Genomic DNA, 14,447 nt, shown 5'->3' with positions numbered 1-14,447 from the left:
CACGCAAACAAAACCAAAATGATCATTTTAGACTTTCAAAATCAAACTTTCTAACATTACTGACCCCCAATAAAGACATTATTGGGGGCCAATAATCTGTCTATTGCCCCCCAATAGACCACCAAAAAAATCACAACTTTCTATCATTCACAGATTATTGCACTTTAATAAACACAAAACAACATAAGACTTTTCAAAGCCCTAATTTCAATGATTAATGAACCACAATTAAGACATTACTGGGGGGCAATAATTTGTCTATTGCCCCCCAATAGACCACAAAAAAAAACACTCCATTTTCAATCAATAACATATTATTGTTCTTTAATAAACACAAAGCAACAGAAGACATTTCAAAGCCCTAATTACAATGATTAATGAACCACAGTTAAGACATTATTGGGGGGCAATAATCTGTCTATTGGCCCCCAATAGACCACCAAAAAAACATTATTTTCTTTTAATAACAGATTAGCGTACTTTAATAAACAGTGCAGTGATTATTGGCCCCTAATACACATATTATTGGGGGGCAATAATCTTTTTCTTTTTGTTTTTTTGGTTTCGACTCCACAATAGGCTTTCAATGAGTCTTTTCACTCAACTAACAGTTTATAACGAAAAAACAACATTCACAACAGTATTTCACACGTATGAACCAGAAACCCTAGATTTCACAGATTTCCGCACATGTAAAGAGTATTTCACAGATTTCGCAGATATGAACCAAATTTAACCTATCAACAAGTTTAAATCGAATATTTATGCAATCAATTTCGCACAAAACTTGAAAATCTGAAAAACGAATCGAAAATTCAATTTTTACCTCTTTCGATATTTCCGAAGCTGGAGAAAATACAACCGCTGCCGGACTTTTGAATCCTAATCGCCGGTGTTCGGTGAGTATCGTGGTCGTTTAATAGAGAGAGAGAGAGAGAGAGAGAGTTTGAAACGTTTTTGACTTTTAAGAGAGAGAGAAAATTGAAAAGGAAGTGAATCGAGTCGTGGTGTTAGTGGGTAGGGGGTAGTGGCACAATTTGTAATTTCTTTGTTTTCAGAGCCCAGAAGCGTCGTTGCACTGATAGTTTGGATAAGTGGGCACAAATATCTCTTGGTGGAGTGTTTGGGTTCCTGTTGGGCCTAATTTGGGTAAGTGGTCACGAACCCAAGATACAAATCTAAACTCAACCCATTTAATAATTGTATTGAAAATTTAAACCCCAATCTAACTTATTTATTAAACTGGTTATCCGTTTCCAATCCGCTTAACTCATTTAATAATTAGGTCGTGTCATATTAGATAAAATGACTCATTTAAGGGTTAATAGTGTGACCTATTTAACTACAAAAATGCATAAAATGATTAAATTCACTAGAGAATTTATATTGTTAACGGTGAAGTGGTAACCCTAGCTTGAAGTGGGAAAAGACTTATTCGAACTTTATATACATATAATATTACTTTTTTAAATGGGTCGTGTACACTGGTTATATAAAATATATAACCTAACTCATTTAATAAACGGGTTATACGGGTTCATGTTAGTCAAATAACCACCCTGAAGTATAAGGGGTACAAGTAATAGTATATGGATTTAAGAAATGTTGTCGAACCCACGAGGATTGGATTCCTTTCACTAGCTAGGGTGTGAACCTAAGGAAAGCTAGAATGTAGACACTCGTACTTTTCTTGTTTATTTTATTTTTGTCGTACAACGTATGGGACTACGTATTCGTAAGGTACCATAGTATTCGTGCTTGAGTAAGACTATGAGGCTATTTTAAAGAATAAAGAATTTAGAGAAAAATCCAATTTGAGTGTAGGAAACTTTTCTTGAAGTACCGAGGCTTAGGAAAAGCCCGAAAAAGTTTTCCCGAAAAGATTCGGTGAAGTGTCGGGGAAATAAGGATGTTTGGAGTGGGCTTGAGAGAAATTAAGACAAAAAGAAAATGGGAGCAGCCAAGCCCACTTGGCCCAAAAGGAAGGGCAAATTAGACTTTTCACGTACACTAATTAAAGGGGGAAGTATTTAAGCTTCACATCACCAAACCCTAGCCTCCCAAGCCTCATTTTTCCTCACTTCACTCTCTCTCTTCAGCTCTCTCTCTCTCTCTCTCTCATCCGACCCTCTCTCTCTCCTTGCTAGCCGGCCGCCGCCGGTGCTCCAATCCACACCAAAATTTCCAGATTTTCTCCTCTTCATTCCCTCTATCCATTTCTCAAACCAAAATCGTGAGATTTAGCCATTCAATCCTCCAAAAACCCTAGAACCCGAAATCAATTTGGGGGTTTTTGTGATTTCTTCATTTTAAGTTCAAATCAAGGTAATATCCCTCCTAATCTAGCCTTTGTTCCTCCGATCTATACTTATTTCTTATCAAATTCGAGTTTTTAATTTTCATTTGTGATTTTGGTGCATGAACCCGGTTTTTCCTTAAACCATGAGGTTAGGCTACGGGTTTGGCAAGGATTTGTGGTAAGGATCTATTCCATGCAACCTTATTTCAAGTTTTTGGTTGTGGAGTTGATTTTTAGATGGATTTCTAGGTGAAGAAGGCTAAGCAGGAGGAGAGGCCGTGAGTTTTGGGAGAAGACAAAGTAAGGATTGGGTTTTGAAGAAACCCTAGAATTTTTGGAGTTTGTTTTGTTGATTTTGAATTTTTATTGAGCTATTTTTGTTGGTGGAAAATTGTGAAAAGTGGATATTTGAGAAGGGTTTAATTAGTAGGATTTTATTAGCTTAGTTTTCAAAGTGTTGGTAAATTGTGTTGAAGATTTTGGTGATTTTGTTTTTGTAATTTTGACCAAAAGAAAAAAAAAGGGAAGAAGAAAAGAAAAGTCTTTATTTTTGGAAGAAAAAAATAAAGAAATGAGTAAAAGTTGAATTAAAGGAGTTTTACCTTGATAAAGTGGTAAAAAGTGAAAAAGGTGAAAGTAAAGGTAAAATCGGTGAAAGGAGGTAAAAGGTAAAAGTGAAAGTAAAAAGGTAAAAACTACGGTAAAAGTAAAAAGGTGAAAAAGGAGGAGTAAAAGGGTAAAAGTAGAAGTAAAACTTTATTTATAATTATTTACTTGTTTATTTTTAAAATAAATAAGAAATAATGGTAAATGAAGGGGTACTTGGTCAAAAGTCAAAAGTCAAATATCAAAAGTCAACTCCAAAGTTTGACCAAGGTTGACCGACCTCATAAAACACGAGGATCGACTCGACTTTGGTCACTCGGATTGGCAATAGTTTAATGGAGCGATAAGGATGTTTTCCTTTTTAAGAAAGAAGTTAGTTTTCCAAATTGATAAAAGTTGAAAGGAGTAATAAATAGCCTCATTAAAATAAAAAGGATTTAGTATGCGCGATTACTTAGAGTTGGTCACGATTTTTACCCGGATAATTACTTACAAACTAAGTAATGGTTCCGAAAACACGATCGTTTAGGAAGCTTAAACGAAAAACACCGGAGTGTGGAATACGCTGGCATTTCCAGGTAGGGTGAGTTGTGCCTTCCTTGTTAGAGGTTTTTCTATATATGTGGAATGCTCTAGTATAATAATATGTTGCCTGTAAGTACATTTTTGGTTGTTCATTAGTCGATACCTCATGATATCTGTGTTTGCATAACTGATAATTGCTGATTACGAAAATCGAGGCTAGACTTGTATGTTGAGATATGGTACCACATTGTACGTTTGTACTTGTGACCTGAAAGTGAATGGGACCTAGACGCATTGATTCCTAGTCATCCCACGGTGTCGACAACCGTGAACCTCCGAAAGGGGCTGTGCTCCTATGTGCGTCGAGGAAATGTGAATACCGACGGTGAACCAGTCATAGGACACTCAAGGCTAAGAAATTGACACTTTTGCTACTTGTAGTCACAAGGACTACAGAGTAGTTGGCCGGTTCTCGAAGGATGACGAACCGGTCGGTCACCGATTGTTTTGGATTAGCCGGCAAGTAAGTATCTCGGAGCTCCAAGTTGTGTGAAGCATGCTGTATATGATTTTCTGAAAAAGACAACGACGATTGTTTTTGTTTGCATTTGTTTTACTCGATTTTACAAATGCGCACAATCTATATCCTAGTAGCTATGTTTTACTCATTAGTTTTCAAACCTAACTAAGGTTGGGTCGGCCCCTATTGGGCTAGCGAGGACGAAATGCTCACCCCTACATTTTTAGGTTACAACGAGGTCATTCTGGACGATCTGGATTAGAAGTGGGTTGTTGGCTGAGTTCGTGTGTTGTTGTCCCTGTTGCTTGAAGTCCTTCCCTTTGGTACTCTATCAATTTATTCGCTTTCCTTTCAATGTTGAACTCGGTTGAATTCTGTGAGGTCCCCCTACCTGGAAGCGCGCCTCACCCTTTGTTTTATTGTTACTGTTGTACTCCTTTTATTTCGGTTATGATGTAAGCCTAAGGCATCATAGTGCACTTTCCTACTTTGATTTGAAGTATTTACAGACTTGTTAATTTGAATATTGGATTGTTGATCGAAAGTCCTTTCTTAAATTTTTTTGAATTGTCTCTTATTTTCTAAAAATCGTATTTCAAAAGGCCTCGTAGTATTAAGTTGGTAGGTCTACGATACGTTTACGACGTATCGAGCTCATATTGGCTTAATATTACGGCGCTATGGTATACCCACTCAGGTTGCCATATGAAATATGCAAATGTATAATCACGAACCTAGAATAACAAGGAAATCTAGGCTGATGGTGAGTATGTGCAAGATGGAGTAGTGATTTGATTTTGGTTTTTGAATATAATTTTGAATTGAAAACAACTAGATGCTTAAATGTAAACTAAATTACTCTAAACTAAACTAGTGATCTAATGAAGGAAAGTTGAGATTTGGATTGTCTACCACTAACCTCTTGCAAGTATTAATGCATTTCAATATGAATGATGCTAAATTAATTAACCAATTTCTCTCCTTGCATACTTCTCGAGTGTAACAAGGGACATGCTCCTTTTGTGATATCAAGTAACCCCTCCCGGGTGTAGTATTTAATTACTTAAGTCATGCATTTCAATCTGGTTAGGTATATAATGCATTACCCTAAGTGCATAAAGTTTGGAGATGAAGAAATTATGCAAACCAACCAAGCTTATCTCTAAGTGATTGTAATTCACAACTCCTACATGCACACCTAGTGTGCTTTCATGTTTTACATTTAAAGGTTACCAAGCTCTAAACATTATACCATGACATGACAAATACACGTACTCAAAGTGGCAAAGTTTAAGCATATGCATTTAACTCTTGAACTAGCATGTAGGCATGTTAAAGAAAATTGCATCACATCATATTATAGCATCAACCCATACAAGATTGGCTAGGGCTTTCAACCCTAGCCCCACAAAGTAACTACTCACTCATAATCATACAAATTAGCATCAAATCTATATTATACATCAAGGTAAATTAAAGAGTTAAAGGAAGGAATAAACTAGTTGAAGCTTGACAAATTGATGGCTAGCTCCTCCTTGTCCTCATTGATTGCTCCTTGATGGTGGAATGGATGGATGATGGACTTCTTGTTGATGGTGGATAAAAGGAATGGTGATAAACATATGATGATCCTTTGGCTAACTTTGAGTGGTAGTAATGGAGTAGTAGTGGTGGTGATGGAGTTTATGGTGGTGAAAGATGGTAGTTGTGTGGTGATGATGGTGGAAATGGAGTAGTAAATTGAGTATGGATATTATGGATTTGGATTTTGTGTTACATCTCGTACCTCAATTTACTAGTTTACAAGTCATTTGAACAGTAAATGAGAATTACTTTCACTTTTTACCTTGTTTCTAACTTTTAGTGGCTAATTTGAGAATTTTTTTTTTCACGGAAGTTGTAGAGGACGTCAAACCAAGTTCATGGACATGCGGCACGCTCAAATCGGAGTTCGTATGGAGAAGTTATGATAAAAAATGTAAAGTTACTGTTTCGGAAAATTTTACTATAAATGGAAAATTTCACTTTGGAAACTTACTATTTCTGGAAACTACCCATTTTACCCTGTTCACTCTCTCTCCCCCCGACCCGATCAGCTCCCAACCCCATCAAATTTCGCCGACGATTTCTCCTCCGTTCTGCAATGCATTTGAGTGCCGTTGGTACCTTTGGAAAGCTCTCACTGTCCTATTCAATTCTAGGGTGGTTTAGTGGCTCAATTTGAACCATGGAAGGCGCAGCAAGGAAGAGAAAAAGTGTCAGTGCCGTTGTTCTCGGGTTTTGGTTGGAACTAGGGTTTCCGGCCACCTCCGGCAACAATACTTAGTGGGTCTTGGAGCTCTTGCAACACTCATCAATCCTTCCAAGCCTCTTGTCCCAATTTGAAGTGTGGAGGACGAATCGAAGGATTGAAGATCTAGGGTTTCAAATTCTCCCCTTTGCTTTCGAGGTAAATTACGGTCTTTGTGCTTCGAATTGGACTTTGTGGTAGTTGTGAATGTTGTTTGGGAGGATGATACGCTAAAAAGCAAGCGCGCAATTTAACCCTGCAAAATGTAGTTGTCAGTATAGAATAAGTAGGGATCGTTCTAGCCGGGGATTGAGGGTAGACCTGTAATTGCAAAAACAAGTAAATAATTAATAAAAGTAAAAAGTATTATTTACAAAAAGAATATATACAAATAACGAAATAAAAGGGGGTTTTAAATTATAAAATTGAAAATTAAAATAAATAAACTAAATAAAATGTAAAAACACATATATAAGGGTGGAACACAAGGAACAAAGGTCAAACCACAATTATATGAATGAAATCCAATTACAATTCCTATAATCTCTATGTCATGAGAAAGAAGTTGACCATGTGAAACGTTAGAAAGCAAACGATTTCCCATATTTTACTTTCCTTCAATATTTAATCTAAGTGAAAGCACCTAAATTAAACCTATTGAACATGCAATCATAGTCTAGAAAGCTAGCTACTCAATAACACATTCAATGCATGAAGAACAAAGAAAGGATGTCAACCAAAGTGCACAACCTAGTATGACAAAGCTCATCTATTTGCAATCCTCCTTAATTGATTTCGACTTTTGTCCAAAGCCTTCACTACTTAAATCTAGCTCCAGTTACATGCATATTGTCACGCCACGAATTTTGAATAAGTAAATTCAAATCCGAAACGCGAGAACAAACACAAGAAAACACACATAGAAAATTTTTCATTTAAACTAAGCAACAAACAAACTAAACTCACAATGTCAATACCGACTCGTTCTTTAGAGTCACATATTACATTACAATAGTTTACAAATTAAACTGAATATCAATTCAACGTGTAACCACTCTCACCAACTCATTACACAGCGGAATACTACAAGTAAAAGCGCCCTTCTACACCACGTGACGGAAAGTCCACCTCAGTTTCGATAACGATCACCCGATATTCTAACCTGCACAATAACCTCTACACCATAGAATAGTGCACCGGGAATGTAAACAACAAACCCGGTAAGCTTTTCAGCCCGTATGAGTAAACTCAATTAAAATGACTCACGTCACTCATGCTTATAATTTCTCAATTCGTGAGATAATTAAAGCAACAATATTTAATTCCACAAAACACAACCAAACATCAAGTTCATATCATATCATATCATCACAACAACAAATCACGCTCACTTCCCTTCAACATAAAGCATTTGTCAAAACTCAAAACGATGACCTCACAACTCATTTCCCAATCACTACAGATCACAACCCACAACAGTACCCACAATAAGAATCAAGCAAAATCAGTAATCCCTGCATAGAAACATAGTTCAGGAGATCACATGAAAACAAACAAAAGAAATCTATAAATCCCTGCATAGAGTTTAGTTCAGGAATTTACATTAAAACAAACAATACAAAAAGCGGTAATCCCTGCATATAACTTAGTTCAGGAGATTATATTAAAACAAACAATTCAAAAGACAGTAATCCCTGCATAGAAACTTAGTTCAGGAGATTACATAAAAACAAACAATTCAAAAGGTAGTAATCCCAGCATATAACTTAGTTCTGGAGATTACATTTAAAGAAAACAATAGAATTCATAGAAATCTCAATCTCACGTAAACACAAACGAAAAACCCCAAAAACCTTCTCTGAACTACGACAGACTCGAGCTCAACTGAATCGTAACCTGTCACCGCTGCCGAGGTTCAACCTTACGACCAAACTTCAGACCCTTCGATCCTCAGAATAGAAATCCAGGTTACCACAGTAACCTTCAAACTTCATACCCTTCGGTCCTCAGAATAGAAATCCAGGTTACCACTGTAACCTTCAAACTTCAGACCTTTCAGTCCTCAGAATAGAAATCCAGGTTACCACTGTAACCTTCAAACTTCAGACCCTTCGGTCATCAGAATAAACCCAGGTTTACCACTGAAACCTTCTGACTCACAATTGTCACATCACAACTCCAAATAACTCTTTCAACAATATAAATCATCAAACATATACATATCACAACGCCACTCCATCGATATATATATTCCACGTAAATATATATATACGTAGTCAATTGAACGGCCGAATCCTCACGGATAGAAAACCGATCGAACCGAAAACCCTAAAACTTGGAAAATTCATAACATGCTCATACGATTTCCAAAAATTACAAACTATATATCAAAATGCTCGTATCGACGAGTAGATCGCACTGAGGAGCAGAAACTGCCCCAGAGGTGGCCGGAAGCCGCCGGAACCCACCACCACAGTGGCGGCACCGCCACCAAACCAAAGTCAAAATTTGACAAAACTTCCAACATCAAAGTTCTTCATCTCAACTCCAATTGAAACTTTAACAACTAGCACATAGTCTGAATCGAAGCCATATGGCCGGAATTTACCTCGCAAGTTCAGAAATTCGAAGAACCCTAGATTCCCAATCTTCCAAATTCGAGCTCCACAAGTTGAATCGTTGCAAGCTGCTTGGATGGAAGAATCTACGTCCTCTGGGCTTCAAAAGCCCCCAGGAATCACCGCCTGAGGTGGCCGGAATCGGAAGTTCCGATCTGGGTTCGAAGCATCACCGCCGCCAAACTTCCCGGCCTTGTAGCGCCGTGCACAGGTCTACCCACACCGTGAAACTTCACGGACACGAAGTTGGGAGTGAGGCGAAGAGATAGGAACAAACAGCTCGTCGATTGGTGGCCGGAGGAGGGAGAAATCAGCCGGCGAAGGTGGCTGCTCGGGAAAACTCGGGAGAGAGGAGAGAGAAGATATTTCCCTTTTTGGAAATTCTGATTTTCTGATAAAATTTTCGGATTTTTCCTATATATCCCAAAATGGAAACTTTTTGCGAATGCCATAACTTCTTCATACGAACTCCGATTTCTGCGTTCCACATGTCCACGAACTTGTATCGACGCGCTCGACAATATCCGTGAAGGAAGTTTTCACAGAATCCTAACGTATAAAAAGTCAAACTTCGTAACCCCCCCAAAACGTGCACTTCGAATAATTATTCGTCCGAAAATAATTCCACTCCACCCTCGAACCACGAAATCGTACAAACGAACACCTTATTAATCCCAAGAAACATTTAGGAATTAATAACAAATTTCCGAGGTCTTACACATATATCCTAAGTTGGCCACCAAAGAACATAAACATGCAAAAGTTTTCTATAATCCAAAATCAATCAAGCAATCTCACATAAGCAACATATAAATCAACATAAAGAAATCACAAATTTATTTCAAAACATATAAACGGGCTTTAAACTTTGCCCTTAACGTCATGTTAACTAGAATTCATAACTCTACGAATCAAACAAAGGAAAATAAAAGAAAGTATGAAATACACCGTGAAAGATGAATGACAAGGCCTTGAGACGAAGAACTTGAAGATCCTTGAAAGCAAGCAATCTTTTAGGGACGACACAAGGGTGGATGGCGGATAGGACCTTGATGTATTGCATGACTTCTCCTCCTCCTTGCTTGAGACGCAGAGCTTCTGAAAACTAGAGAATGGAGAGAATTTTTCTGATGTTTATTTTCTGAGGGGGAGAGGTGGTGTTGGTTGTGGTGGTGTGTTGTGTTGGTGTCACTACTACAGAAATTGAAACAGACGACGGGCAAAAACTGTCGTCTGATATGGAGCCTGACCGTCGTATATCGAGGCGCCGTCTGATGAAGGTCGATTGTAGGGAACCGTCGTGTGAATGGATCGGCAGCATGGCGGCAGCATGTCGGCAGCATGCCGGCAGCCTGTCGACAGCATTAGCTGTTGTGTGACTGTTCTTCAGACAACGGGCGACTTTAGAAACTGTTGTGTGATTGCGATTCAGATGTCGCTTTATTTTATGGCCGTTGTGTGAGTTTTATTCACACAACTGTTTTTTCATAACATCCGTTATCTGTTTTGAGTTCAGACGACAGTTTTTATTTTGAGATTGTTGTGAATATTGTGTACATACGACAGTTTTTTATGTGGTTATTGTTGTCCTAATAGAATGATTCAATGCATTATATTTGCTGGATGTGGAATCAAAAATGACCAAATTAACTTATCAATATATATATATAGAAGAAATTGTTATAATCCACATCATACACCAAAATGGATTGTGCAAAGATAATCTTTTATCCACAAAAGGAGTATATCTAGTAGTACTCTCCTAGTAAAATACATCCAGAAATTTACTTAAGAGTGTCTAGCTTTGCTGTTCTCATGGTCTCATTGGGGTTTGAGGAGCTCCCAGACTCAACGCTCTCAATATCTTCAGGAGTTTCTTCAATAGCATTAGAACTAAATTCAACTTTTGTTTTAGCATGTGCTTTAAGCAACTCAAGGTCATGTTCCAGCTTCTGAATGTGCTTCCTTACTGCTCGAAGGCCATCCATATACTTCGATTTATCCAAAGCCTGTAAGGGGCAGGAGAGAACAAAAGGAGAAAAATGAGAATTAATGATGGACAGAGTCTCAAGTCTATAATTAAGGGCTCTAGTTTTAATTTCAACATCAGTAAGCATTTGACCAGTGTTCAGTGATCAAGATATCTAGTTTCAACTATGCAAAGTGGACAAAAACACTAATAACCCTACGAAGGAAGGTCATTTCAGAATCTAATGTGGCGGATAACATGACAGTACTTAAAAACATATCACTCAGAATAATGTTCCTAAATAGCTTTGGCAACCATTTTTTGAGAAAATCCCATGCTGACAAAATGACCAAAAACTTTGGTATTGGAAGGTCTGAAGGTCCTGGAGATGAGCTCCTCATGTAGGAAGAAACAACAAAGGAATTGCATGTTCAGAATCTAATATATACTATATCCCGTCAAAATATCATGCGTGCTTCTACATGTATACTTATGGGCATATTCATCTCGTAGCAGTATATGTTTGCAAGTTCATCAAAAGCCATAAAAATTAATAATACAAAAGATGATTATAGTGTGCACATGGGAAACCAAATTAGTCAATGCATTTAAGCATACAGCAAGAAGCCACGGTAAAAGTAAAGATGAATAAGCTGACTTCAATTTAACAAAAATATAAGAAAACATTTACCTCCACAGAGCCCAGATTAGCTGAAGAAGAAGATAAAGTGAAATTTTCAATCTTGTCGAGCTCATCTTCATTATCCCAGTTGTGTGATCAGGTTCTATAGGCTGTACTCTGCCTTCATTTCTTCTAAGACAATAAAAGCGCGGTCAACTGCTCCTGATTGACCATATGCAGTAATAAGTGCATTGAATACAACTCAGACTGGCTTCACTTTCTACTGCATGTAACATTTCATCAGCATGAACTTGCAATGCAGAAAGATACAAGAAACCACTTGCTCAGAAAACCAAAAATATGATTATGTGGTATCAATAACTACTAAAAGTGATTGTAAAGTTTGTCAGTGTAATAGTACCTTAGACCTCAATATCCCATAAGCACCAAATGCCTTTGCCACTTCCGCAGCTCTGCCACAACCATTAATCAGTGCCCCATATGTGTGAACATTTGGTTCTACTCCAGCACTAACCATCTCATGGAAGACCTGGGAGAGGAAGAAAACATAGCTATAATAAAATGGGCGACTCAAAATAAGATACAGAGATTATATTCCAGGCATATTCAATAGAAACAATTCACCGACTGAGGACTCATTAGTTACCAAAGCTGTAAAGGAAAAATGTAATTACAAACATCAAAACAAAGATTGAACAAAATGAAATTATAGCCCAGAAAAAGATAAATAAATAAATGAATAAAAGAAAAAGGCAGATGCTAGAATTGCAATTGAGATGTAGAAAGTAAAAGTTCTATCAGCAAGCATTGTATGGACTATCATCTCTAAGTAGCAAACACATTAAAGAAAGCAGGAATTCTTTTGACATATAAAGGAAGCTAAATGGGCATAATTTCTCAGCCTTGAAGTAACGTGACTAAATATTTTATGATATGATAGTGTGACTAAATAAGTCAAACTAAAATTCAGAAATCTCGGTTAAAACTCTATATGTATGTCATTCTAAACCAACAGAAGCCAAAAAGGAAGATATCATACATCAAACATCGTGCCTAATAAGATTAGTCTAATGTACTTATTTCAGCCTTTATCTCTGAAATTTCAAAGTTAAAAGTTGCAAGGAGTATACCTTCAAGGAAGCACCACCAACTAGAAATTTCACGGATCTGCAAACCTGCATCCAAAGTATAGCAACACATAATCCAATTACACACAAAGTCAAGCCATTACTCATCAGGAAGCACACTCATAACAAGAATGTGATACCTGAAGATCAAGAAAAGAAGCAGCAGCTAGAACACGAAAGGCATTGGTATCACTGAGCTTGGGGTGGTGGCCATACAAGTATGCCAAAGCAGTTGCAATTGCCTATGCGTTAATATTCTTATCATCTACATGTAATGTCACAATGGGAGTATGCTAAAGCAGTTGCAATTACCAATGCTCTGCATTCTTACCAATTCTCACTGTTCAAAACATAAACATTGAACAAGCAAACCTGCAACTCAGTTAAGTAATACACTAAATATACTAAATAAACCAAAAAAAAAAAATCTAGATAAACAAAGATCACAAAAGGTTCCAACATCTTCTCGAACAACTCTAGTGCACTTGTTTACTCATCTTATTCAGCAAGATATAAATTTTACCCCAGATATCAGTAACCCAACCTAAATTAAAACAAACAAACCTAAAATTCGCCTCAATTGAGAACCCAGTACCAATCGAAACAAACCCCAGAACAGTCGAATTGAAATTTCCAGAACCAATTACTTGGGTTAGGGTTAGGGATTCAAAAAATTGAACTTTCAATTAGAAATAGAAGCGCACCTCTGGAATTGAGCTCAATCCGCTGGGCCTCGAGTCGATTGAGATTGTGGGTCTTCTGGCGGAACTGGAGCTGGAGCTCGTGAATGTGTACCAATCCAAGGCCTTCTTTTCAGCTTGTCGTAATCAATGACCCAGTGGAGGAACTCACCTTGTAGGGTAGACTATCAAAGTAGATCGAGGTGGCCGAGATCTTCTTCCTGCCGGAGGTGTAGTAACCATGGGTCAAGTGACAGCCGGAGGGGAGCCCATGATGCGGTCGTGGGGCTGGAACACGGCGGTGTAGTAGCGGTTGCCGGGCATGCCCTCAGATCGACGGAGAGGATGACGACCGCTTGGATTATGGCCGGTGATGGCCTTGAGGGGCTGGTACCGAAGATGGTGAGGGAGAACAGCCTTTGCCATGATGATATCAAGCCGTCAATTGGTTAGAGAGACTGATTTTGGTTTGAAGGTAAGGCACGAGCGAGGAGTGCGGGTTTGGGAGAGTGAAGTTTTGGTTTTGGGGAGACGTTGTCGAGAGAGTGAGGAGTTTTGGGTTCTGTGTCTGTGTCTGTGTCTGTGTCGAGAGAGAGTAAGGCGCTGTCGAAACTTGAGAGAATGAGGAATGAGCTTCGAGTATTTTGTTAGTTTTTTTTTTCACTTTAGTGTTGGGATTTCAAGCCCCGCCTATATCAATTTGGACAAGCCCTATCAATTTAGTCATTTAGACAATGACTCACACAATAGAATTTTATAAAAATGTGGTCTGAATGCAGCTATTTTAAATTTGAATTTGTCTCCTATCAATTTGACTTCCCTCTTTGGGGAGTTAGAAAAAAATGATGGTGGGAAATCTCCCTCCTTTCTGCCAAACATATTAATCAGACCACAGTTTTATTGTTTCTCGTCGTATGATTAATACATGTTAGAAGAAAATTTAGGGTTTGAGATGGGGTTTGGCACCACAGACATGGTGGGAAATTTTCCGCTCAAGTTTTTTAGGGTCATACAACGGTTTTGTCCTTAAACGTCTTCTGAACTAATTCAAAATTCCATATCAGACGACGCATTTTATAAAACTGACGTCCAAAAAAATAAAAATCAATCAGACGACGGAAAACTATAATGCGTCGTCTGAGAGGCGTCGTCTGATTCAATTTTTGTAGT

At 37.9% G+C, this 14,447-nt stretch overlaps 1 protein-coding gene across 7 annotated transcripts; it reads right to left on the bottom strand.

Annotated features, from left to right (window-relative positions):
• Positions 1 to 10,498: 10,498 nt before the first annotated feature.
• LOC133736760 (uncharacterized CRM domain-containing protein At3g25440, chloroplastic-like) lies at positions 10,499 to 13,929 on the bottom strand. Of its 7 annotated transcripts, none has more exons than XR_009859715.1 (6): positions 13,302 to 13,929; positions 12,738 to 12,969; positions 12,601 to 12,645; positions 11,871 to 11,999; positions 11,519 to 11,732; positions 10,499 to 10,867 (listed from the first exon to the last, which is right to left on the bottom strand). XR_009859715.1 is itself a non-coding variant. In XM_062164364.1 (4 exons), the coding sequence occupies exons 3-4, from the start codon at positions 11,985 to 11,987 to the stop codon at positions 10,643 to 10,645; spliced, it is 342 nt and encodes a 113-aa protein (XP_062020348.1). In that variant the 5' UTR covers positions 11,988 to 11,999; positions 12,601 to 12,645; positions 13,302 to 13,929; the 3' UTR covers positions 10,499 to 10,642. The 7 variants fall into 7 exon arrangements, 2 of the variants coding, with proteins under 2 accessions (XP_062020348.1, XP_062020341.1); XR_009859716.1 differs by having other exon boundaries at positions 11,519 to 11,759; positions 12,738 to 12,937; XR_009859712.1 differs by having other exon boundaries at positions 12,738 to 12,937.
• Positions 13,930 to 14,447: the final 518 nt, after the last annotated feature.

The sequence above is a fragment of the Rosa rugosa genome, chromosome 1 (assembly GCF_958449725.1).
Source record: "Rosa rugosa chromosome 1, drRosRugo1.1, whole genome shotgun sequence".
NCBI classification, from domain to species: Eukaryota; Viridiplantae; Streptophyta; class Magnoliopsida; order Rosales; family Rosaceae; genus Rosa; species Rosa rugosa.
The sequence above is the reverse complement of the archived record's forward strand: the minus strand, read 5'-3'. Positions and strand labels throughout refer to the sequence as shown.